Source organism: Cololabis saira, chromosome 20 (genome assembly GCF_033807715.1).
Source record: "Cololabis saira isolate AMF1-May2022 chromosome 20, fColSai1.1, whole genome shotgun sequence".
Classification (NCBI taxonomy): Eukaryota; Metazoa; Chordata; class Actinopteri; order Beloniformes; family Belonidae; genus Cololabis; species Cololabis saira.
Window position 1 is genome coordinate 37,739,088 of NC_084606.1, and position 27,132 is coordinate 37,766,219.

Genomic DNA, 27,132 nt, shown 5'->3' on the forward strand with positions numbered 1-27,132 from the left:
TGTGGAGTCTGAGATGATGCTGAATATAAACCAGATAAAAACCTTCATGCTCAGATCTGGTCCCATCCAATCCCTCCAGGAGGAAACATGTTTGCCAGGACATTTTTAACCTAGACCAGGGGTCGGCAACCCAACATGTTTTAGAGCCATATTGGACCAAAAACACAAAAAACTAATATGTCTGGAGCCGCAAAAAATGAAAAGTCTTGTATAAGCCTTAGAATGAAGGCAACACATGCTGCATGTTTCTATATTAGTTAGAAGAACTGGGGGAAGATTATTTTTTTTATTATGCACTTTTTGAGGAAAAAAGTCAAAATGTCAAGAAAAAAGTCGAAATTTTGAGGAAAAAATTCGAAATGTCGAGAAAAAAGTCGAAATGTCAAGATTAATGTTGAAGTACAATCTTGAGAAAAAAGTCAAAATGTTGAGAAAAATGTCAAAATTAAAGTCGAAATGTGGAGAAAAGTCGAAATGTTGAGAAAAAAGTCGAAATGTCGAGAAAAAAAAGGAAAAAGGAAGAAAAAGAGGAAAAAAGGAAAAAAGAAGAAAAAAGGAAAGAAGGAAAAAAGAGAAAAAGAAGAAAAAAAGGGAAAAAAAATAAAAAAAGGAGAAAAAAAGGAGAAAAAAAAAGGTCAAACATGTTTGAAAAAGGTCCAGGAGCCAGCAGGGCGGCTCTAGAGCCTCGGGTTGACGACCCCTGACCTAGAAGATTAGCACATGCTGCAGACTGAAAGGTTTTCCTTAGAGCGACTTGTTCATTTCCGTCCTCTGCTTTACCAGAAGGGACAAACATCTTGCAATCGATGACCTTTTTTAAAATGCTGCATGTGAATAGTCAACATTCAAACTGAGTCTGTAGGAAGATTCCCAAAGAAAACACACAGTCGTGATTTGAGTTGTTCTAACTAGACCCCGGCTTCATCCACGCTTCATTTTTACCTCTGGGGGAATTAAATGCAACCAGAACATTTGCATGGTGAGAGGTGAGACTGAATGTTTCAGAGTTTTATTGGCTTGAGCTCTAAAACAGAGATGATGGAGGCCAAACATTAAACCAGTAAAAATGTTTCAGTAGCTTGTGTGAAACTGAGTGACAACATACATCTTTATTATAAAAAAAAAAACAACAGAAAAACCCTAACAAACTACTAGTCTCTGTATTCACGGCTAATTACTTCTTACACGTTAATGAGACTGTTCAGTCCCGGGTGCGCTGGGACAGATGCAACCCCGACAGAAAGGTTGCACAACACTTATTTACCACAGTGAGTCCAAATGAGACCGTTTGTGCACAAAGACTTAGCAAAGATGTGCATGAGTCGATGGTAGCAACACGAGGACAGAGAGAGCATGCATCCCCCGAGGAAACTCCCCACACGGAGGGAAAGAAAGGAGGAACTGTAGCACCCTATAATGGAATAATTTCCTGAAAATGTAATAACGCCTGAAAATGCAATAAAATTTGCACTTAACTCAATCAAAAATGTAATAAAACCCAATAATGTAATAACTTCCCCAATAATGTAATAAAATATCCTGACAGATATTGTAATAACATTTTTACCAATAATGTAATACCTTATTACGTTATTGGGAATTTATTACATGGTACTCAAAGTCTGCAATTTAACCCAATAGTCATTCTGGTGTTTCAAATCCAGCGTATATAACATTCTTAGATTCTTAAAACACAAAATGTAGAACTCTGGACTGAAAATGAACATATATATTACATTATTTGTCAAGTATTACATTATCAGTTTTGGAGAAAAAAAAAAAAAAGACCCACCTGAAAATGTAATAAATTCCGAAATAATGTAATAAGGTATTACATTATTGGTAAAAATGTTATTACAATATCAGTCAGGATATTTTATTACATTATTGATTGAGTTAACTTAATTGCACATTTTATTACATTATAGGGTGAAATTATTACATTATAGGGTGAAATTATGACATTATAGGGTGAAATTATTACATTATAGGAGCTACAGGAACTCCCACTGTCGTCTGCATTTAGTGTGTGCAGACTTTCTTTGAAGCGCGATGAAATGGAAAAGAAACATCCTTCTACACGTCCAGCCCTTAAAACGATACAGAGATGCGGCTGCAGCGGAAACACGTTTTCTCAAAATCAATAACAGCACTCAAACAATCACAGGTATAATCTTATTAAAGAGGAGACGCTACTCGGTTACTAGGACATGCATTTCAAGGCAGAAGACAAAAGAAAAACGTAACAGTTCTGCAATGAGCTTCCCCTAAAATGTATCCCTATCTCCTCCAGATACATTCTTTTCAAAATGTTCATTTCCTTTTTCTTTTAAATGAAACCAAACCTCTGAATGTTTACAGTTACTATGTGAAATATGACAAAATAAGTGTACATTTTTAAACAACAAAATTAACGCCATACAAAGTTAAACAGAAGATCTTGCCATCTTTAATGTTGAATTTCAAGTTTCATCGAAGGACATATCTTACAGAAAAGACCTAAATGTTAACTTTTTCCATTTTATCCACCTGCTTTGATCTTATAACATCTTTAATTTTACTGAACAGCTTTAACTCATCTTGTGGTAAATTTACAGGTTGCATTTTTTATTTTTTTTTGTTTAACAATGAAGCAAAAGCAACAGCAATCTGTCAAGACTTAGTAGTTGTGGGAACAAGAGGAGACACTTATTAACCTTAAATCAGTTTATCCTTAGAGGCCTCTGGAACAACTAGCTGGAATTATGAAGCTCAATAACACGACGCTCGTACGATGCTGTTACCGATCTAAAAGGGAGTCGTAGCAGCAAGCCGAATGAGTAGTAGTAATAATAATAATAATTAGAATAATAGTAATGATCAAAATACAAGCAAATGTGAGACCTCAGCAGTTTAAGAAGTAGTCGTGACTGCTGTGACGGAGCTTTCCTTCACCTGCAAAAGCAAAAGCAAGACTAATGTTCCATATAGCAGAGAACCAGGAGGGTCTAGAGGGCGCACACACACACACACACACACACACACACACACACACACACACACACACACACACACACGCACACGCGCACACTCAGCCACACACGCACCAAGAAAACTGTCTTAAAAAATTAAATAAAAAGAAGCATCTGGACAGAAGAGGGTGAACTAGACCAAGTTATCAGCTGGTTTAGAACTCAGATCATTTTATTTCAACCTGCTCGTGGGTTCAAAAGAAGGAAGAAAAGGTTCAGTGCATTGCAGAAACTTGGATACAGTGTCTTAATGTGACCGAGGACTAATTTATTTAACAGGCCAATGAAGAGAAGCAAAGCTGTTTCCATCTTTTTCATCCGTACAGTTTGCATCCGTGTAACAGCGGACAGTCAACACCCAAAAGGTTTTTAATTCCTCCCTTACTACCTTCAGAGAACTGTGTGGTTTTCTGTACAAACATTAGCTTTTTTTGGGCGTCTTTAAACCAGGTGATAGATTGGGTCTAGTTCCACCCTGGGGGGGGGTCTGCTGCAGAAATACACACCGCCCTCGCCAGCATCACTTCCTGTTCTTCTCTAATGCTGCAAGTTAAGCTGTGCAGTAGTTTTACATAGAACACTGAGTAGCTCAGAGCTTTTTCTACCTAGCAGGGTTCAGTGTAGTAGGGGGTGATGGGCGATGAGAGGGTTAGGGTTATTAGGGGGTGAGGGAGGGAGGAACCAGATGATGAGGATGATGGAGGTTTTCAATGTGGATTCATTCAGTTTTGCTGCGTTTCACAGCTCCCGGAAGCTTCTCTTGCAATCTGGAAGAGAAAAGAATAAAAAGGTGAGGAATCAAAAATAAAATAAAACACAATAAATTATGACTAACATCCGTTTCAAAAGACCTAAACATCAAAATGTACAGTATTCAAAAACAGGCCCAGTTCTGGGGCCGGATTCACAAAACATTCTTAAGAAAAAAAATCTTCTTAAGTGTAATTTTTTTCTTAAGTTCAGTCTTAAGAAGAAAAAAGAGAAGAAGTCATATTCTCCAAAAAAGTTCTGAAGTATTTTCTCAACTTTCTTCTTAAGTTTCTTCTTAAGAAAAGACTTAAGAATAAATGGTATTCTTGAAATAAAAGTTCCCAAATTTGTTCTTGACTTTTTTCTTAACTTTAAGACAACCTTGACCTGTCTTAAAATGTCTTCTGTGAAAAGGTAAGCCTGAATGAAATGAATAATATATATAATACTGTATACCAAGTACACAGAGGTGCACTAAATAAAAAGCCAATCATATGTAGCTTAATAAAATAAAATGAAATTCAATAGACTGATATGTTCATTTTAATACATTTATTAAAACTGTGACGGCTCTGATGTACAGGCGTACTGAATCCTTCATGTAGTATGCAGTATACAGTACATACTGATGCAGTATGCAGCATGTAGTATGCAGTATACAGTACAGTACAGTATGCAGCATGTAGTACTTAGTATGCAGTATGCAGTACATACTGATGCAGTATGCAGCATGTAGTATGCAGTATACAGTACATAATACTGATGCAGTATGTAGCATGTAGTACTTAGTATGCAGTATACAGTACATACTGATGCAGTATGTAGCATGTAGTACTTACTTAATACGGCCATATTTTAAGAAGTTCTTAAGTAGGAAAAATAAGAAATTCGTAAGAAATGACAGTTCTTAAGACGGTTCTTAAGAAAATATTGAGGAATTGCACTTAAGAACTTTCTTATGAACTTGTTAATTTTAGATCCTAAGACATTTATTAAGATGGTTGTTAAGAACATATTGGTGAATCCGGCCCCAGGTAACCAGGTCCTCTCTGGTACAGACAGAAACGTTGGTTTCTACTACCAGAGACACTTACTTTGCCATCGTGGTGTTGACTTGAGTACGTACGAGATCGATGTACTGATCAACCTGGGTCTGGAAGGAGAAAAGGAACATTTTGGGAAAAAAAAAAAAAAATTTTAAAGCTCCATTTTTGTTGAACAGGTTAAGGATCAGCCGGTCTGTATGGAGGGAATTAACATGACGTCACAGATGAGACTTCACAGCGGTTACGCCCACTGAGTGTCAGAAAGACTGAGTGTCAGAAAGACTGAGTGTCAGAAAGACTGAGTGAATAAAGACTGAGTGAATAAAGACTGAGTGGTAGAAAGACTGAGTGAATAAAGACTGAGTGGTAGAAAGACTGAGTGAATAAAGACTGAGTGGTAGAAAGACTGAGTGAATAAAGACTGAGTGGTAGAAAGACTGAGTGAATAAAGACTGAGTGGTAGAAAGACTGAGTGTCAGAAAGACTGAGTAGCAGCTAAACTTTCAGTTTGAGCAACTGGAAAACATCTAAAATGGGAAAGAGCTGTTGTGTGATCGACTGTACTCATAGATTTAGCAAGAAATCAGAGTTATGGTTTTACAGACTGATGAAAAATAAGCTTAACCCTTGTACTGTCTTTGGGTCAAAATGACCTAATTCTCCTTCTTTCCTTTCTCCTGCTCTCTCCTTCCTTCCTTCCTTTCTCCCTTCCTTCCTCCCTTCTTTCGTTCCTTCCTTCCTTCCTCCCTTCCTTCTTTCGTTCCTTCCTTCCTTCCTCCCTTATTTCCTTCTTTCCTTCCTTCCTTCCTTCCTTCTTTTTTCCCTTCCTTCCTTCCTCCATTCCTTACATCCTTCCTTCTTTCCTCCCTTCTTTCCTCCCTTATTTCCTTCTTCCCTTCCTTCCTTCTTTCCTCCCTCCTTTCCTTCCTTCCTTCTTTTCTCCCTTCCTTCCTTCCTTCTTTCCTCCCTTATTTCCTTCTTCCCTTCCTTCCTTCTTTCCTCCCTTCTTTCCTTACTTCCTTCTTTTCTCCCTTCCGTCCTTCCTTCTTTCTTTCCTTCCTTCTTTTCTCCCTTCCTTCCTTCCTTCTTTTCTCCCTTCCTTCCTTCTTTTTCCCTTCTTGTCTCCCTTCCTTCCTTCTTTTCTGTCCTCCCTTCTTCCCTTCCTCCTTCCTTGACCCAAAGACAGCACAAGGGTTAAGAGAGACAAATGGATCGCTGCAATTCACAGAAACAACTGGATTCCAGGCACCAAAACGTGGATTTGTGGTTCCCATTTTGTATCAGGTAATGTTGGATTTTTGGGTAGCTAACGTTAAACGGTCAAATCATAAAGTTCAGTGTCCTCATAACTTTAATTTCTACAACAAATCCTGCCTTGAAGTCGGACCAAACATCAAGACTTTTGTAAGCCTTCAAGCTTTGCTTCGTGTATTTCCCCGGCGTAGAAATTAAGTACATATAAATATCAGGAAACTGGATTGGTGGCCAAATATTAATGTCCATGGACCACTGGTTCTTGGTAACTGTACCAAATATTAATGTCCATGGACCACTGGTTCTTGGTAACTGTACCAAATATTAATGTCCATGGACCACTGGTTCTTGGTAACTGTACCAAATATTAATGTCCATGGACCACTGGTTCATGGGGTAACTGTACCAAATATTAATGTCCATGAACCACTGGTTCTTGGTAACTGTACCAAATATTAATGTCCATGGACCACTGGTTCTTGGTAACTGTACCAAATATTAATGTCCATGGACCACTGGTTCTTGGGGTAACTGTACCAAATATTAATGTCCATGGACCACTGGTTCTTGGTAACTGTACCAAATATTAATGTCCATGGACCACTGGTTCTTGGTAACTGTACCAAATATTAATGTCCATGGACCACTGGTTCTTGGTAACTGTACCAAATATTAATGTCCATGGACCACTGGTTCTTGGTAACTGTACCAAATATTAATGTCCATGGACCACTGGTTCATGGGGTAACTGTACCAAATATTAATGTCCATGGACCACTGGTTCTTGGTAACTGTACCAAATATTAATGTCCATGGACCACTGGTTCATGGGGTAACTGTACCAAATATTAATGTCCATGGACCACTGGTTCTTGGTAACTGTACCAAATATTAATGTCCATGGACCACTGGTTCATGGGGTAACTGTACCAAATATTAATGTCCATGAACCACTGGTTCTTGGTAACTGTACCAAATATTAATGTCCATGGACCACTGGTTCTTGGTAACTGTACCAAATATTAATGTCCATGGACCACTGGTTCTTGGGGTAACTGTACCAAATATGAATGTCCATGGACCACTGGTTCTTGGTAACTGTACCAAATATTAATGTCCATGGACCACTGGTTCTTGGTAACTGTACCAAATATTAATGTCCATGGACCACTGGTTCTTGGTAACTGTACCAAATATTAATGTCCATGGACCACTGGTTCTTGGTAACTGTACCAAATATTAATGTCCATGGACCACTGGTTCTTGGGGTAACTGTACCAAATATTAATGTCCATGGACCACTGGTTCTTGGGGTAACTGTACCAAATATTAATGTCCATGGACCACTGGTTCTTGGTAACTGTACCAAATATTAATGTCCATGGACCACTGGTTCTTGGTAACTGTACCAAATATTAATGTCCATGGACCACTGGTTCTTGGTAACTGTACCAAATATTAATGTCCATGGACCACTGGTTCTTGGTAACTGTACCAAATATTAATGTCCATGGACCACTGGTTCTTGGTAACTGTACCAAATATTAATGTCCATGGACCACTGGTTCTTGGTAACTGTACCAAATATTAATGTCCATGGACCACTGGTTCTTGGTAACTGTACCAAATATTAATGTCCATGGACCACTGGTTCTTGGGGTAACTGTACCAAATATTAATGTCCATGGACCACTGGTTCTTGGTAACTGTACCAAATATTAATGTCCATGGACCACTGGTTCTTGGTAACTGTACCAAATATTAATGTCCATGGACCACTGGTTCTTGGTAACTGTACCAAATATTAATGTCCATGGACCACTGGTTCTTGGGGTAACTGTACCAAATATTAATGTCCATGGACCACTGGTTCTTGGTAACTGTACCAAATATTAATGTCCATGGACCACTGGTTCTTGGTAACTGTACCAAATATTAATGTCCATGGACCACTGGTTCTTGGTAACTGTACCAAATATTAATGTCCATGGACCACTGGTTCTTGGGGTAACTGTACCAAATATTAATGTCCATGGACCACTGGTTCTTGGTAACTGTACCAAATATTAATGTCCATGGACCACTGGTTCTTGGGGTAACTGTACGGGTCAAAGTCCAACTGTCTTTAATTTAAGCTGATAATCAGCTGTTATTCCTTCTTCTCCACTAGTTGCAGATATTTTTGCCACTCAGTGCGAGTAAGGGGGCTGGTCCAATGGGGAAGTGACGTCCATGCAGACCCTCTATATGTTCACGGTCACGTTCCCTTCAATCAATTAATCCAACTGATTCACACGGTGAATGGGTTTGTAAATCTGATCCATTTCTCCTCACAATGAAAGTTCTCTCAACATTCTCACCTTGTTTTTCTCATAGACGGGTGGAACAGCAAAGAGCAGGATGTCAGCTGGAGAACAGAGATGGAGACGTTAGGAACAAATAAACCAAACCCACAATAGCTGTTCTTTTTTAATACACGCCACTCCAATTTCTGCAGATTTTTTCTTAGGAGAACCCAAAACAGTTTTTAAAGATCATGATTCCGAGGGGCTGGTGGTGCAGCCGTCTCACAGCTGGAAGGTTCTGGGTTCAATTCCCCATGTGGGCGCTGAATCCATGTTAAGTTCCCCCATGACTTCAGCACCCACACCCTGGGTGGGGTTGGTGAAAGTTTGCATGTTCTCCCCGTGTTCCCTTGGGTAGCTAATGTGAGCTACTCTCACAAAAACATGCACCAGTGATTCCATATACATCCTCATATTCTCTCAGAAACACTCAGCAACCCTTCCTTTTCCTTCCTTTGACGTTTAAAGAAATTGGCAGACGAGCTTTTAAGTTCAAAGCCCCATCAGATTGGAACAATTTACCCATCAATGTACAGGACTGTCTCAGAAAATTAGAATGTTGTGATAAAGTTCTTTATTTTCATTAATCTAATTAAAAAAAACAAAAATGTCATACATTCTGGATTCATTACAAATCAACTGAAATATTGCAAGCCTTTTATTATTTTAATATTGCTGATCATGGTTTACAGTTTAAGATTAAGATTCCCAGAATATTCTATTTTTTTGAGATAGGATATTTGAGTTGTATTAAGCTGTAAGCCATGATCAGCAATATTAAAATAATAAAAGGCTTGCAATATTTCAGTTGATTTGTAATGAATCCAGAATGTATGACATTTTTGCATTACAGAAAATAAAGGACTTTTTCACAATATTCTAATTTTCTGAGACAGTCCTGTATATCCCTTGTAATATATCCCTCATCCAGACAAGCAAAACTGAGATTTATTTAAGTTTTGGATTAAATTTAGAAACATAAGGGGGCATTTCAATCGAGACAAAACCTAAAAAAAAAACAAAAAAAAAACACGACAAATGATTGAGCAGTGTGTTTGTTTGTGTGTTTGTTTGTGTGTTTGTCCGTCGTGGAGCTTACCCAGGATGAGAACAGTGATTCCATTGAAGACGGCTCCTACGTAGGTCAGCAGCCACATGACCACGGCCAGCTGAGAAACAAACAGCAGCAACACGTCAGTCCCCAAACACTGCAGATACTCCCATTTGTTACATGGATTGTTCTTAACCAGGGCTTAGAAGACATATCATTTTTCTATCTGGAAACAGGAAGTCATAACTAACACAGCCTTGTTTAATCTATATCAGATCAAATGGTCACAGGAAATATTGTAAAAACCAAAATTAAGAATATTTAATATGATAAAAAGTTGTTATAGCTGTGAAAAGTATGTTTGTGCCTCGTTATCTAAAAGACAACAATCATTATGTGCCCAAATCTGTTGTGGAATCTTTGCCTCGGCAACTTGAGACGGGACGTTATCGAGGGGTCCCAGAAGAAGAGCGGATTTGTCCTTACTGTGATATTAAATCATATTGAAAATTTTGTATTTTATTGTCCTCTGTATCATGAGTTGCGTCAGAAATTATTTGATAGGTGTAAGAATTTGGATTTGATGTGGGTAATCGATGCTGAGAGACTCAAATGGATGTTTGATTATAAAGTATTTGCACTTGCTCACTATTTAGAGAAAGCATGGGATAAACGAAGAAAAGTAACATATATGTAAAAATATCAATTCTGTTTTTTGTTGGGGAGAAAGAAATATTAAGTATTTTATTTATTTTTTGTTAATTTTGATTTATTTATTTTGTTTTTCAGGTGTACATTGTGCAGCTCCCAATTAAGTGAGTGTGATATTGTATATTGATGATTTTCTGTTTCTGGTGTCTTATAATCCTGTAAGGGATAGGTCTTCAGACATGACACAAAAATAAAACTCATTCATTCATATTCGGGTTTATAAAAACCCGAATATGAGCAAGGGTTATTCAAAGGGGTTATTTGTGTTTACATGGCCGTGCAAATTTGGGTTATTGCCAATATTCGGGTTTTAAAAGGGTTATTGATGCTGGAAACACAGTCATTGTGACAATGATGTAGCTGCAATTTATCTTAGATTTAGCCATTGTACGATAAACCTCTGAAAGTCGATCCACATGGCTTAAGGATTCCATTTAGGTCAGTCCTGTTTTGGAGATACTTCTCTCTCTATGGCCTCAGTGCAGTTTGGCGACTGTAGCTCTGCCACTGCCCCCCCCCCCGCCATACAGCAGTTCAACTCCACCCAAAGAGAGACAAAAGCACTATCTATTTTCTGCATCTGGCATAGGGAGCCTTGAACCTGTGATTGATGCTAAAATATTACGTGTGGAGTACCATCATTCATTTATTTATTTTCCTGCTGTGTTGTTTCCTGTCCTTCCCTGCTTGTCTCAGGGCTTGACCTGGGAGGTTACAGGGAGGGAGCAGACCGGAACCACCTAGACTGGTTCCTGGGACGGGGCCCCTCCCAACCCACTGCACTAACGCCAAGTTTGGAATGTAGACTGACCAGAAAATCATGCGCTTTGACTTTTAGCCTTGTTCCCTCTTTACCACAAGTTTACTAGAAAAAAAAAAGCTATGAGAGACTATCCTTCCACGGGTGGACTACCAGCCGGAGGAAACGGTGCATAGGTCCATTCTGGGATGAACGACTGAAAGCAGGGAGCTTTGTATTCTCTTGTAATGACATGTAATATGTAAATGCAGCAGAATTATGATGCTTCATCTACTCCTTTATTTCACAAACTCCAGATTCTTACTATTTATGATATCAATATTTTTCAGATATGCGTTTTTATTTATAAGCTAAATTCAAGTGAAGGGAATATTCCTGGACGGTTCAAGACTGACTTTAAATTAAATTCAGAGATTCATTCTTATTCACCTCGACAATCCTCAGATCTTCTTCCTCCTAAATTTCTCACTTGCAGACGTCAATGTTCGGTGAGATTTAGGGACTAAATTGTGGAATCATTTTTCCCACCTGGCAAAGACTCTTCCTCTTTGAAATGTTACAAAAGACGTTTGAAGGAACTTCACTTCTGTTTTGTAACTGTTTTCCCAATATAATGTTGTATCCATGTATCCTTGTTCTTTTTTTTTTTGCTTTTTGTGTTTCACTCATAGTGACATGTACCGTCTTATTTGCTCAGGAGTCAATATAAGTAATATAAGTTGTAAAAACAATATCCCATGCACTCACACACTTATTTTTTGTCTTTATTCTTTATTATTTATATATTGCATCATTACTTTGCCTTCACTTTTGTGTAGTTATACTTTTTGTTTTTGTATGTTAATCTTGTGTTCTTTATAACACATGAAATTTTAATAACTTCGGTGGAGGCTTGAAATAAGCCCATTAGGTTTTTTGCCTCTTCCTGCACCTAAAGTATTTATATTTGATATTTCCTGTATATTTTTAAAACTGTGCAAAACAATAAACTAAACTTAAGAGCCAGTTATTCTGTTTAAACTGCAGTCATGTTGTCCAAGGCCGAGTCATTTGGTTTTGAGTATCAAAATTGCAAAGTATCAAAGATTCGACTGATCCGATACTTTGCAATTTGGAAAGATTTCAAATAGGACAATTGCCAGACATGTCTGAGATGCCAAGAAGGCTCTAAAACCTGCGTTAACAAAAGGATGCTGAAGGAGAAATGAAGTCACAAGAGAGATGAAAAAGGGAGTAAAACAAACAACTGAATGTGTTAAGGACTACAATCATTTTTAAGTTGTTATAATTCCAACCCCTTCCCTTGTCCTGACTGCAATACCGTTGAATATTGTGATCATTAAATAGATCAAAATGATATCTGAATAATTATTTTTACTTATTATTCAATGCGCTGGGCCAGTGCAAATATCAGCCAGATTTGAATTCATGGAACCGCAATTTAGTTGAAGGTGGAGGTGGAGAGGTGTACGCACTCGCAGGGATGGGAATGGATACGATTTTTACCATTCCAATTCTATTTTCCATTCTGCTTAAGGATTCAGTTCTTTATCGATTCTTATTTGGAAAAAAACAATGAGGTAAATGGCGCTAATATGATAGTCAGTGTTGTGTTAATTAGTTACCTGCAGTATTATTAACCAAGGGCATGCTAACATTGCTGCTGCTGCTGGGTAGGAAAGGGCAATATTTTACTGTTCACGATAAACCATCAAAAGAATTCCCCACGGTAAGAATTTGTATCTCACGGTAAAAACGATAAATTCCCGTTGATTACATTTTTGTTTAAAGCTGATTTATGGTTCTGCATTAAATCGATGCAGAGCCGTCCGGCTCTGCATCGATTTAATGCAGAACCATAAATCAGCTTTAACAAACATGGCGGAAGGCGGATCTGAGAGCGAGGAGCTCGTTGTTAAACGAGGCTCCAGCTCCGTTATCTGGAACTGGTTTGGATTTAAAAAGAGTGACTAGGAGCAAAAACAGAAGGAAATGGTTGTTACATTTTGATATAACGTTTGACTATTACAAAAAAAAAATGGTAATAGTATCTAATTTGTGGCATGTTCCAACCACAGGTTAATTTGCACATTTTATTTATCCTATCAGAGGTCATCACTGATAGGGTTTTATTTTCAGTGAACTTTTATTTATTTGTCCTGTTTCTTTATTTATCAGGTTGTATTATTTTCTACTTTGTGATTTTATAAGCTAAGAAAACTTGAAGGACAATGGGACTTTTGCTGTTTCACTTTTATCCCACTGTTTAAGCCATACAGTTGGAATAAATGTTGAATCTGTTCTTACATTTCAAACTTGTTTCATTTGAGTCATTCCAGTTTTGCAGTACAGGTGCACTAATTTAATAGTTTTTTATTAATTCAATTTAATTGGTGTAGTTTAGTAGTATTTAATATCTTTTAGAGCAGTGTTTTGGGGGTTCCAAAGACTGAATGTGGTGATATATTTATAGTTACAAAGGTGGAGTTGAATTGGTATTTTTATCGTTATTGGGATAAATGCCAGAAATTATCGTGATACATTTTTTAGTCCATATCGCCCATCCCTACTGCTGGGTTAGTACGGAGTGGATCAAAGACGCAACATTCATCCAACGTTTTTTGCATACTGTGTGTGCAAATGTTTTTGCATGTTGGTAGTCTTTCCTTCCTTTGAAGAAATATTCACTTGTCAAGTAATGCAAATTGCCCCGTTATCTTTTTTACTTACATGTAGATGTAACCAGACTTTCGAGTGTTTGTACCGCTTGGGCGCCATGTTCATTATTGACTTGTGGCTTATGCACATACAGGACAGTCTCAGAAAATTAGAATATTGTGATAAAGTCCTTTATTTTCTGTAATGCAATTAAAAAAAAAAAAAAAAAAAAAAAAAGTCATACATTCTGGATTCATTACAAATCAACTGAAATATTGCAAGCCTTTTATTATTTTAATATTGCTGATTATGGCTTACAGCTTAAGATTAAGATTCCCAGAATATTCTAGTTTTTTGAGATAGAATATTTGAGTTTTCTTAAGCTGTAAGTCATGATCAGCAATATTAAAATAATAAAAGGCTTGCAATATTTCAGTTGATTTGTAATGAATCCAGAATGTATGACATTTTTGCATTACAGAAAATAAAAGGACTTTATCACAATATTCTAATTTTCTCAGACAGTCCTAGCTACGCAACGTCTGTAAACTAATTAACCTACGCCGTAGGCTCTGCGTTGGTGTAACGTGGAACCATAAATCAGCATTTATTCTGGCGAGATCTGAATAAGACTTCGCAACAACGAGCAAGCGAGTGATTATGTACATTCACTGAGTGAATATTATGAAAGTAAAATATATATTTCTCGCTAGAAATGTAATCAAAACCCATTTTTATGCAGAAACTAACTCAAAATATTGATTTTATTCACTAAAAAATAAGAAATGTCTACCACGTTTTTTTGTTTGATTCAGTCCGCAAATGATGACGTAAAGCATTCTGGGAAATTTTCTCTAGCCCTAGCTAGTCAGTATCTGAAATCCCTCGCTGTGAACGGCTAGATTCATACACACTAACCCTCGTTATGCCCACTCCCCCTAGGTGAAAAGAGGAATTGGGACACCACTACCCTCACGGGAACGTGCAACATTTAGGGGTAGGACTGAAAAGTAGGACTAGGGGGGGATTGGGACTGTACCATAGTCTACACTATTCTTTAATGACACCAGAAAAAGTCGTTAAGATTTGTCCGTAGTTGCTAAAGACCGCTTAAAACTTGCTGAACATAGTCACCAACTTGACAACGCTGACGTCAGCTCACTAGCTACAACTACTACTTGCGGCTGAAGGTTGAGCCTGAGTTAAGTCTCTGAGTTCAGTCTCTGCGTAGCGGCGATGCACATGGGGTACTTCATCCCTTGCGCCATAGTTGGCATTTATCAGTGGCGGCTTGTCAATAGGGGGCGCTAGGGCCCCCATCACTCGCATACAAACGGAGTCACAGCCATAGATATGTCTCCTCCTCCTTCCATGGAGCTGCTGTGATACGTCAACGCCGCCGCCATATTGGATGTTCAAGACTGCGCTGTAAACTAATACAAGTAAATGGACTTATTTTCATAAAGCGCCTTTTTACCAAGAAATTTACGTTTTACGTCTCATTTATTCATTCACACACGCACTAATATACTTGGAAACAGTTAGGCACCAAATATAATATATTTAATTTTCTCAGATGGCAAAAATAAGAACTGTATTGATCCCACATAGGAGTAATTCATGTTATATCAGCTATAGAGAACAAGGTAGTGCCGAAAAACAATATATATCCCCCCTCACAAAAATAAGAAAAATAGAGACACATATTTTCTCATCAACAAAGCATATTTAAAATTTTTCAAATAACAAAATAAAATATTTGAACAATTTTTCAGACAATAAAATAACATTTGAACCATTTTTCAGACAATATCTCTATATAATAATGGAAATCTGAAAAATGGTTCAAATATGTTATTTTGTTACTTGAAAAATTTTAAATATGTTTATGTAAAATATGCTACATTTATATGTAGTATATGTAGTAATATGTAATAAAAAATAACATTAAAAAAATGTATGTTCAAGTAGAGTTTATAGTTGTGTTGTAATCCCCACTCGCCAGTGCGCCCCCCCAAAATGTTTTATCACCCGCCGCCACTGGCGTTTATCCTAATCCCGCTGTATGACACCACCAACTGCTAGGCGCTAGTGTAGGTTTTTGTCTGCAGCACTGTAGTTTGCAGCGCCGAGTTGCCTTATGTTTATGTAGCTCAGACATAGCAACAGTCCAAATAAACTATATTTTAAGCATATTGAATATTGATCTGAATAAAAACTGAACTTGAGTGGAGTTATGAAAGATTGGCCTTTGTGGGACAGGGTAGCACTATTCCACAGTGTGAGAGAAGAGGATACGGAGGACGGAGGTGGGATTGACTTGTGACTGCAGCTCCTCACCTTTAGGGAGTCCACCAGATCCTCCACCAGGAACAGACGGCTCATCTGCTTCAGGGCCCGGTTGATGTAGGTCAGACTGGTGTCCACGTGCTTGCGGAACGTCTCTGGAGGGATGCTGACATCCTTATCTATCAGGGTTCTGCAGAGACGGAGGAGGAGAGACCACAGAATGAGGCTGAGCAGGTCCAAGCATAGATGCAGCAGGAAACTATTAATAACTAACCTGTGGCAAAAGGGATTTAGAGGGTGTTACAGACAAACTCTGCACAAAATGGTACATGGACAGGTCGAGAAGTTTCTTGTTTACATCTAACCATCTCTTTAGACATGTCAAAAAGGATTTATTCATTATGTGTATTGGTTTTTTGTTTTTTAATAATGTTTTTATTGAAAAAGAACATAACAATTCCAGTCACTGAATCACTGTTTACATTTTCCCTGTTAAACATACAGGTCTGTCTCAGTGAAATTAGAATATTGTGATTTAAGTTGACTTAAGTTCTTTATTTTCTGTAATGCAATTAAAAAAAACAAAAATGTCATACATTCTGGATTCATTACAAATCAACTGAAATATTGCAAGCCTTTTATTATTTTAATATTGCTGATCATGGTTTACAGTTTAAGATTAAGATTCCCAGAATATTCTAATTTTTTTAGATAGGATATTTGAGTTTTCTTAAGCTGTAAGCCATGATCAGCAATATTAAAATAATAAAAGGCTTGCAATAGTTCAGTGTATTTGTAATGAATCCAGAATGAATGACATTTTTGTTTTTGTAATTGCATTACAGAAAATCACAATATTCTAATTTTCTGAGACAGTCCTGTATACAAAACTTCAAATACAAAAAAGCAAATAGAGTAGTAAATAATACATTTGTAAAATAAGAAATAAAGGGTTGCCATTTGTGAAAAAAACTTCTCCGTACATCCTCTAAATGTATAGTTAATTTTCTCCGGTTTTAAGAAAAACATGGTGTCTTTAAGCCACCGGGAAATGGAAGGATATTTAGCAGATTTCCATTGCAACGGTAAACAACGTCTTGCTAGTAAGGATGTATGATATAAATTATGGAGCTAGAACAGTCTCATAATTCACAAATGCACACACGCCGATCCACAAATGCACAGAACAATTCACACGTGCGTACCTGTCGGACAAGATACACAAATGTATTTTTGATGCACACACAAATAACCTGATTTACAAACGTTTTTTTGTCTGTGAGCTGCGCAGGATTTGTGTGTGACTTTCAGATGTCTTCCTTTATTTCAGCCAATCATAAGAGCGCACCCCACGTGGACGATTTACTCGTAAACCAATCAGATTAAAGGGGCGGAGACACCTGCTGTTTGAACTGTGCTCTTATGATTGGTTGAAACAAAGGAAGACATCTGATTGGTTGCAGATCCTTTTATGTTAAAAAAAACGTATTTGTGGATTGAGTCACGTCAGGAGAGTCTCAAAAGTCCCACACAAATCCAGCGCAGCTCACACACAAAAAAATGTTTGTAAATCAGGTTATATTTGTGTGTGCATCAAAAATACATTTGTGTATCTTGTCCTACGCACGTGTGAATTGTTCTGTGCATGTGTGAAACTTGTCCTGTGCATTTGTGGATCGGCGTGTGCATTTGTGAATTATGAGACTGTTATAGATCCATAATAAATGTCCTTTTGTAAAGAATTTAGTGCAAGTGAGGCATCAGGAATTCCAAAAATAGCAATCAACGGGCTGCAGATTTACTTGAAGAACAGTGGACATTATGGAAAAATAGCCAGTCCAAAAACCCTTCAGCTCAGGGCAAAGAAAAAAACCTATGGTTGAGGTGACAGGGAGAGCCGTGGCACTTATCACACGTGTCTTCTACTTCTGGATATATGTCATTATGTGTATTGTTACGTGTGTGTACATTTGGTAGATTTATTTTTATAGATTTATTTATAAAAAATATGGATTCATAGTAGAGTTATCTCTTTGGAGTCTTCAACCTCTACAAGTACATACCGGACTGTCTCAGAAAATTAGAATATAATTGTAATTGTAATTGCATTACAGAAAATCACAATATTCTAATTTTCTGACAGTCCTGTAGATGCACACACACACACACACACTCCTCTTACTTGAAGGGGTGTCCGTCGCTGGATTTCTGCACGGCCTGAACCACAGACTTGTAGATGCGGAAGGTGATGGTGACGCAGAGCAGCGAGAGCAGCAGGTAGGAGACCACGCTGATGACGCTGAAGGCTGCCAGAGACAGCAGCACCAGCAGGGACAGGCCGAACATCAGCCCCGTCTTCTTGGGGTCTCGCCAGTGGATCAGATCCTTGACTGCAAAGAGGTAGAGGAACTATGGGTTAGGCTCATCTCACCACGCTCGTTCCCACCTACAATCAAACGTCACGCTATTTTGGGCCCCATGAAATTAAATTCAGGGGGGAAAAAACTAAGTAAAATCAAATATCAAGTAAGTCCAGCATCAACAACCTGCAATAAAACCTGCATTTCTTCACAGCTGAGATAAGCAAAGGTCAGGTGGGCAAGATGACCTGATCACATTCAACTATTTAACCCTTGTGTTGTCTTTGGGTCAAAATGACCCAATTCTTCCATCCTTCTTTCCTCCTGCTCTCTCTTTCCTTCTTCCTTACCTATTTTCCTCCTTTTTCTTCCTACCTCCCTTTTGTCATTCATTCCTTTATTACCTTATTTGCTTTTCCTTCCTTCTTTCCTTATTTTCTCCATTCCTTCCTTCTTCCCTCCCTTCTTTATTTCCTTTTCTCCATTCTTTTTCCTTCCTTCCATCTTTTCTCCCTTCCTTACCCCCTTTCCTACTTCCTTCTTTTCTCCTTTCTCCCTTCCTTCCTTCTTTTCTCCCTTATTTCCTCCTTCCATCTTTTCTGTTCCTAATAAGTCCTGAATGTGTCTCACTAAATGTCTGTCATGAGCAGCTCAGAATTAACATGGAGAAGAGGAACATGGCTGTAGAAGCCTGAACGATGTTAGTATGCATGTTCAGTTTAGGAGGAGGAAACGATTAGTAGAACCCGAGGACGAATCAGGAAAAAAAAGAAGAAAAAAAAATCTATCATAAAGTTAGTTGGCAATTAATTTAATTGTCGACTATTGTCGGCAATATTTTTTTTTAAATTCAACAGTGAGGCCTCTCCTTCCTTTCTTCCTATCTCTGCTGATAATTGCACATGTGCAACAGCGTTGAGCGCCAGGTACTCCCAGCACAACACACACTACTATTCTGTCCTGCAGCCAGTCAGGAATCTGGTCCTCCGAGACAGAAATCTCTGGTGATCAAATGTGATCTAAGAAAAGCCAAGAAGAAACATGACAACAGGAAAACAACACGGTGGAAGAAGACGTACAGCACAAGGAAATGAAGGTGGCCTCGGGACTGTAGGCAGTCCTGGAGTTGAGGGGGGATGAGGGGGGACGGCATCCCCCCCTGAAATAAAAACCGTCCAAATCACCCCCCCTGAAATAAAAACGGTCCAAATCATCCCCCCTGTAAAACTGTCATCCCTCCTTTCCATCCCTTATGTCATTTCATCAATGAATGTGGTTTTACTGCTATTTCAACATTTAGAGTCATCACCAGAAAAATAACACCAGAAAAATAACTTATTTGACAATTTTCACCTGTTTCAAGTAAATTTTCACTTGAAATAAGTAGAAAAATCTGCCAGTGGGACAAGATTTATCTTCTTATTACAAGCAAAAAAATCTTGTTCCACTGGCAGATTTTTCTACTTATTTTAAGTGAAAATCTACTTGAAACAGGTGAAAATTGTTGTTTTTTCCAGTGATGAGTCTTGTTTTAAGTGTAATGAGATTTTTTTTACTAAAATGAGACATTTTAACTAGAAATAAGACAAATATTCTTGTTAAGGCATATTGATAAGTTCAGAAAAGTGTTTTTTATTGTTGTGTTTTGATGTATTTGATGTAAGCCCAGTGGATATTTCAAGCTTACAGAAGGCTGCATTTAACTGCTGCTATGTCATTCCTGCAGTATTTCTGCAGGTGTTTTGGTCAGCGCTATTATTTGTAATATTAACTCGAGTACTGACTGTAGGGTTCAGAAAAATCCTGAAAAAAAAAGCTCCATGTGGCAAAATCAAGATATACATGGTTGTGTTAATGGCGTTCATTTGTGTTAACTGCTGCATTCTGCTCCGAGTCTCAACCGTTGTCGTTTGTCACCACACACAGAAAGATTGTGTTTGTAAATATTGAACAAGTTTAATACTTGGGATTGTGGGCCCTGACCCATCTCGGAGCCGGTTATCGGGACAAATTCATTCTCAACACACTTCAGACCTGAGGATAATCTGATTGGATCATTTTTGAGATGATGGGGAAAATGGGAATAAAAACAGCCCCATAATCTTTATCTGTATATGCCAGGGGTCACCAATCCTGGTCCTGGAGGGCCGGTGTCCTGCAGGTTTGACAGGTTTCCCTGCTTCATCGCACCGGGATACAAGTGACTGTCCTTAAGAGAATTATGCAGAGCTCAATGACAAGCTGATGATTCATTAGAATCAGGTGTGTTAACCCTTGTGCTGTGTTCGGGTCAAGGAAGGAGGGAGGAAAGAAGGAAGGAAGGAAAGAAGGAAGGAAGGAAGGAAAAAAATAAGGAAAGAAGGAAAGAAGGGAGAAAAGAAGGAAGGAAGGAAGGAAAGAAGAGAGGAAAGAAGGAATGAAGAAAGAAAGGAAGGAAGGAAAGAAGGAAGAAAGGAAGGAAAGAAGGAAGAAAGGAAAGGAGAAAAGAAGGAAGGAAGGAAAGAAGGGAGGAAAGAAGGAAGGAATGGCAAAAATAAGGAAAGAAGGAAAGAAAGGAGAAAAGAAGGAAGGAAGGAAGGAAGGAAGGAAGGAATGGCAAAAATAAGGAAAGAAGGAAAGAAAGGAGAAAAGAAGGAAGGAAGGAAGGAAGGAAGGAAGGAAGGAAGGAAGGAAGGAAGGAAGGAAGGAAGGAAGGAAGAAAAGAAAGAAGGAAGGAAAGAAAGAAGGGAGGAAGGAAAGAAGGGGGGAAAGAAGGAAGGAAGAAAGAAAAGAAGGAAGGAAAGAAAGGAAAGGAGAAAAGAAGGAAGGAAGGAAAGAAGGAAGAAAGGAAGGGAGAAAAGAAGGAAGGAAGGAAGGAAGGAAGGAAAGAAGGGAGGAAAGAAAGAAGGAAGGAAGAAAGAAAAGAAGGAAGGAAGGAAAGAAGGGAGGAAAGAAAGAAAGGAGGAAAGAAGGCAGGGAAAAAATAAGGAAGGAAGTAAAGAAGGAAGGAAGGAAGGAAGAAAAGAAAGAAGGAAGGAAGGGAGAAAAGGAAGGAAGGAAGGAAGGAAGGGAGAAAAGGAAGGAAGGAAGGAAGGAAGGAAGGAAGGAAGGAAGGAAGGAAGGAAGGAAGGAAGGAAGGAGGGAAAGGAGGAACAGGAGAATGAGGTCATTTTGACCCAAAGACAGTCCCAGGGTTAAAGCAGAGAGAAGTGTAAAACCTGCAGGACACCGGCCCCCGAGGACCAGGATTGGTCCCCTGGTTTATGTGCTTTAGTTCTGAATTCAGGAGCTTCAATACAAGGCAGTTGCATGCTGGAAAGCATTGCTCTTTCAAATGTTTTTTCTCTCTTCATCATGTCTATTTTACTTCTCTGAGAAAGGGGGGGCGTATTAATAAAAGACTCTTGTGTGAGTGGTGGTGGAGGAACCACATGACCTTCAGCACTCAGTCACAAGTGATACTGGGAATCCAAAACTAGTTTTCTTTTTAAACCATCATTAAATAATTTCACAAACAGCCAATTCTACAAACTAAAATGTAAAAACAAGTGGCCCACTAAAAGAGACATGAGTCTTTACTCTTTACTCTTTAAGACACGACTCCCTGACTTCCTGAATCCCACCATGGACTGAACCAGGAGTGCTGTGGAAAGTCACATTGAGGCAGAAACCTGACACTGGGGATTGACTGTACTGCCTGACTTTCAGAATTCCTGCAAGCCAACACTCGGCCACCATATTTAAACCTGTGTTAAGTCTCTGTCTAGGATCACTGGCGAGCTCGACAAGGACAGGACGGGGGGACGAGCTAAAATGGGCTGGGGGCCATCACTACACAATATGCAGCCAGTATGTATGCACTATAGTTACCTCTTAGAGCTGGAGTCTAGTTTTAGTATACCATAATCACCCATGCTTGTCAAGAGTTAAAGTCTAATTATGCACCTGCAATCCAAAACAAGACAACCTTTTCAAATATGTATGACAATATGAGCAGTGTTGTTGCTTTAGCATTACAGTTTGGGTTCAAACATGCGTCCCTGTGCAGCTCTAGTGGGATTCTGGAGTGTTCACCCTATAATGGAATAATTTCCTGAAAATGTAATAACGCCTGAAAAGAGTTCGACATTTTGTGTTTTAAGTATCTAAGAATGTTATAGAGACTTTGAGTTCCATGTAATAAATTCCCAATAACGTAATAAGGAATTACATTATTGGTAAAAATGTTATTACATTATGGGTGAAGTTATTACATTATTGGGTTTTATTACATTTTCGATTGAGTTAAGTGCAAGTTTTATTACATTTTCAGGCGTTATTACATTTTTAGGAAATTATTAAATTATAGGAAATTATTACATCATAGGGTGCTACACTCCTTGCCCTCTGGTGTGTAACGCCTAGTGCCCCGTGCTCACATGCTAATTCACAAGGTCTGTGACTGTGAGATCATTTGTACTTCAAGACTGCAAACCTCCTGATGTCATAACCCATCTATTTTCCAACCATAAAGACTTTGCATCTTAACAGCACTGGAGCCGGAAGGCCGCAGTGTAACTGAGCTGCCTTAACTGTTACAGACGTCGACACAAGAAGAGGAAGGTTTTCAGCGTTGGCATGCTACAGGACTGTCTCAGAAAATTAGAATATTGTGATTGTCTGTAATGCAATTACAAAAACTAAAATGTCATACATTCTGGATTCATTACAAATCAACTGAAATATTGCAAGCCTTTTATTATTTTAATATTGCTGATCATGGCTTACAGCTTAAGAAAACTCAAATATCCTATCTAAAAAAATTTGAATATTCTGGGAATCTTAATCTTAAATTTCTTAAAATATGTCTTAAAAACTATTCCTCGCCTTGGTGCCACAGGGATATGGTAGATAAGATAGCAAGTACAGGCTTGTGGGGGTACAATATGTTTCTCTGCCTATAAGGTATGATTCCTGATAAACAGGTTTCTCAATTATAAATAATGTTTTAACGTTACTTTAAAGCAAACTATTTTCAACCTGCCCTGTCCATAACCTAAAGATGTAGAACCTGGAGGAGACGATAGATGTGCTGCTGGGTCTGTGGTTTGTGTTCCATACCAAGTTAAAAAATGAGTGAGAGAAACTTCAAGCGGCAACGCTCTGCGCTGCTGAAAAGTCAGCTGGAGCCGTGAGCAGCTATGAAGAGACAGAGCTCCTGGTAGATCTGGTCGTTCCTTATCACCGTCTAGATCCATTTTTAATTCTCTCCTCAGCACCAGGTTTATGAACATCTGCACCTCAGAGTTGGATCATGAAACAGACTTTTGCTGCCATGTAGAATAAGATGAACCAGAATCCGTCAGTCTCTTTCTCTGATTTCCTCCTCCTGACTCAGACGTCTGACTCCAACCCCCCGACCAATCAGTGGTCTGTAGTGTGATGATGTCAGATACAGCCGACTCAGCCGCTTAGAACATCGGCAGAATAGTTACAGAAAAGTATGTACTCTGCACGTTAGACCCCTAGTGGGAAAGAACCAAACCGAGGCGAGCGGAGTCGGGCTGAGTAGGTACTAGTGGAAAAGCGCCATTAGAATAGAAGTTTTGGGAAAGTTTTTGCATGCTCACAGCTCTCTGGCTGGTCATCTAGTATCCGATCAAAGAAAAAGGTCTGGTAGTATTTTCATTTAATTACTTAAACATTTATAAACAGCGATGTGTTTTTCTTCACGCCCCCCCCGGCTAGTAACCACATAACAGCAGCCATTTATCTATTGGCCCAATGGACAGTGAGCAAGAGTTGTTTTGAACACAAAAAAAAGAAAGTTTTGAAAAGAAGCAAAGTGTGAGAGGGTGCAACTTGAGAAAGATAATTCCTCTGAGGGGAATGCGTGAGGTTAGCAGGCCTAATGCCCAGAGAGAAGAGATGTTACCTGATAAGTGGGTTAGTATTGCTGTCAAGACATGCTCAGCGAGATGGTAGGCTTCAGCCACCCATTCGTCTATGGTTTCCACCTCTGGGGGGTTCGTGTCATCGAACACACGGTTCCTTTGGGAACAGGAGGGATCAGGAACCGCTGTAAGGGAAAGTGGCTGTGCAGACGCAGCAGTAGGGTTAACGCGATTCTCATCCAATTGCTTTGGCTGGAGGTTATCAAACTGTTCGTCTTGACTGCTACCCAGCTCTTTGAGAGCAGTGATGGTGAGCTTTTCTTGTTCAAGATCCATCACCGAGCTTGGAGAGATTTGGGAAGGAAGCAAACTGGTTCTGCTGACCTCATTTTCGGAGGAAACGGCTTGGTGGACATCTTCGGGATCTTCATCCTGCCTTGATTTTAGGCACTCCCTCATGAACTCCACAAAACTGTCCATAGGTTCAGGAACGGACGAGTCGTCGTTGATTCCGTCTTGGCTGCTCGATGTGTCGGGTGCATTAAGGTCTGCTTTCGTTTCTTGCTGGACGTTTGAACCCGATTTTGGAGATGGAAGGGTGTTGTCATTTTTCATGTTATCTGCTGCAATGTTGGTGGACATGTCCTTAAAGTCCTGCTCATTGCTGCTGCTGCTTCGTGTCTCGGTTTGGAAACAGGAATATGGGTTCTGGGGATATTCTTCCAGTGATGACTTGTCTTCATCAGTAATCATTGAAATGGCACTGTCGAGACATGGCATGTCCTTGGTAACATCATCTAGTGTTGGATCAGAAAGAAACCGCTCCTTTGCATTACTTAACCCTTTGTCATCACCGTGCTCCAAGGGAGAGGATATATCATAGTCATAATCAAATGATTGTCTGTCATAAATATCATCCTGCATGAAGCTGCTTATAGAAATGGGAGGCCTCTCCTTTTCGTCCACTTTGGACTGATTGTAAGGAGCTGATTTCTTGCAGGGTTCAACCAGGACATCTTGCACTTCATCGGACCACTCATCATCATTGTCCGGGAAATCCACTTCTTCATTTTTTTCTTCATTTTTGACCAGAGAAGGGGAACGCTCATCACTTACTTCATTTGATGTTGTCTCGGATGTGTCAATTTGTGCCTGCGAAAAATCTGATGGTGAGTCCACTGAAACTGTTGATTCAGTTATGACGCTACATGTTAAAGGAGATGGCTCATGCCCCGTTTCAGGACTAGATGTGAGGATGTTGTGTTTGGGAGAGTATTCAGCATCAGAGTCCACAGGAGAGGACGGAGGCGAGTAGCCTTCCATAAATTCTGTTTCTAAGGGCCGTGTTTTGGGTGTGTCAGTTGTACCGTTTTCTGGCTCTGGCACTGAAGTTTTTGGAATCTCTCTGACTGGGTCTTTTAGAATTTCATAGTCCTCATCTTCCTCAGCCTCAATTTCCATCTCCTCGTCACTGTAATTTGGCTCATCTGTCTCGATAACATTTATTGTTGGAACCGTCATTAGCTTCCTCTCAGACTTGGGAGGCGGGACCACCTTTTCAGGATCACTAACTGTAGACGACGGATCAGTGGTGGAATTATCTGATGGGAGTGCAGACGGTGGAGCACTGACACCATCTTCAATAACAGTATCATCTGACTCTCCTGAGCTGTCCACTTCACTGGCCTGTGGATGCTCCAAGTCTTCAACCAAAGACGTTTGACTGTCTGAAACGTTCTGTTTATCATCGGAGGCAAAGTCTCCAGGAGGCGCCGGTGGACTCACCGAATCAAGATTGGACGGCGCCGGAACACCTGATTTTTCCAGTGGATCCCACACATAGGCCGTTGGCAAAAAGCTAATGTCAAACTCCTCCTCAACTGCAGGTTGTTTCTGCGCATCACTGAACTCCTCCTTCGGTTTAGAAGATTCAACAGGCGAATCCATGAACGCATCAGGGACACCAGCGAAGGTGGTAACAGTGTCGGATGCACAGATGTTGGTGGAACCTTCTGCTGGTGGAACATTGTTTGTGCCTTTTATTAATTCTACAGCATCAAAGTGTGGCCCTGGAGGTGAATGAGCCTTCATCCACTCTTCTGTTTCTTCAAACTCATTTGCCTGTCTCAAATCTCCAAGTAGTTCAAAGGGTGACCCTGGTGACTCCTGATCAACGAAACCCCACATTTTCTGTGCAACTGGTGAGGCCTCCGCAGGGGATTTTGAGGCCTCCGCAGGAGATTTTGAGGCCTCCGCAGGAGATTTTGAGGCCTCCGAAGAAGATTTTAAGGCCTCCGCAGGGGATTTTGAGGCTTCCGCAGGGGATTTTGAGGCCTCCGCAGGGGATTTTGAGGCCTCCGAAGAAGATTTTAAGGCCTCCGCAGGGGATTTTGAGGCCTCCGCAGGGGATTTTGAGGCCTCCGCAGGGGATTTTGAGGCCTCTGCAGGGGATTTTGAGGTCACCGCAGAAGATTTTGAGGCCTCTGCAGAAAATTTTGAGGCCTCCGCAGAAAATTTTGAGGCCTCCGCAGAAGATTTTGAGGCTTCCACAGAAGATTTTGAAATGCCTGTGGGAGATTTTGCATTCTCAGTGGGAGATTTTTCATGGTGGCGGTCCTTGAAATGGGTAAAACTTCCGTCGCTTCTAAAGTCAGGTTCCCTCTTTTGAGCAGCAAGAGCTTCAAGTGCTTTTATTCGCTCTGAAACAGGTGACGTCTTTATTGGAGAATCCGGTTGTACATCTGATGATTCTGCTTCATTCCCAAAATTACCAGGTGAAAAGGAACCGGGCTGAGACGGAAAGCGAAGAGATGTAGCTACACCTTCACAGGTCTTGTCGGCACCGGGGATCACTCTCTTGTCTGGATTTACCATTCCCGGATGAAAGCAAAGAGGGCAAAAATGGGGAAATAATAAAATCACTACCACTAAATTCCATGCACTTTTATAATTATTAATATAGGGCATAATGGAGCAGCCCAAGCATACATGCATTGCATTATGGAAACGTAAGGCACATTCATATGGGTGGGTTCTTAACTTTTC

General features: G+C 39.5%; 1 protein-coding gene across 4 annotated transcripts in view; it reads right to left on the reverse strand.

Moving 5' to 3' along the window:
• Positions 1 to 1,079: 1,079 nt before the first annotated feature.
• rtn3 (reticulon 3) overlaps positions 1,080 to 27,132 on the reverse strand; it is a 45,597-nt gene continuing 19,544 nt past the window's right edge. For 2 of the 4 annotated variants that reach the window (XM_061709463.1, XM_061709464.1), the window contains 6 exons: positions 18,058 to 18,265; positions 15,927 to 16,065; positions 9,506 to 9,575; positions 8,422 to 8,468; positions 4,856 to 4,914; positions 1,080 to 3,778 (listed from right to left, as the gene is read on the reverse strand). In XM_061709463.1, the coding sequence (XP_061565447.1) occupies positions 3,730 to 3,778; positions 4,856 to 4,914; positions 8,422 to 8,468; positions 9,506 to 9,575; positions 15,927 to 16,065; positions 18,058 to 18,265 (572 nt within the window). In that variant the 3' untranslated portion in view covers positions 1,080 to 3,729. Of the gene's footprint in view, positions 3,779 to 4,855; positions 4,915 to 8,421; positions 8,469 to 9,505; positions 9,576 to 15,926; positions 16,066 to 18,057; positions 18,266 to 24,128; positions 26,254 to 26,610; positions 26,949 to 27,132 lie in introns of all 4 variants that reach the window. The other 2 variants (XM_061709462.1, XM_061709461.1) reach the window with 2 other exon arrangements.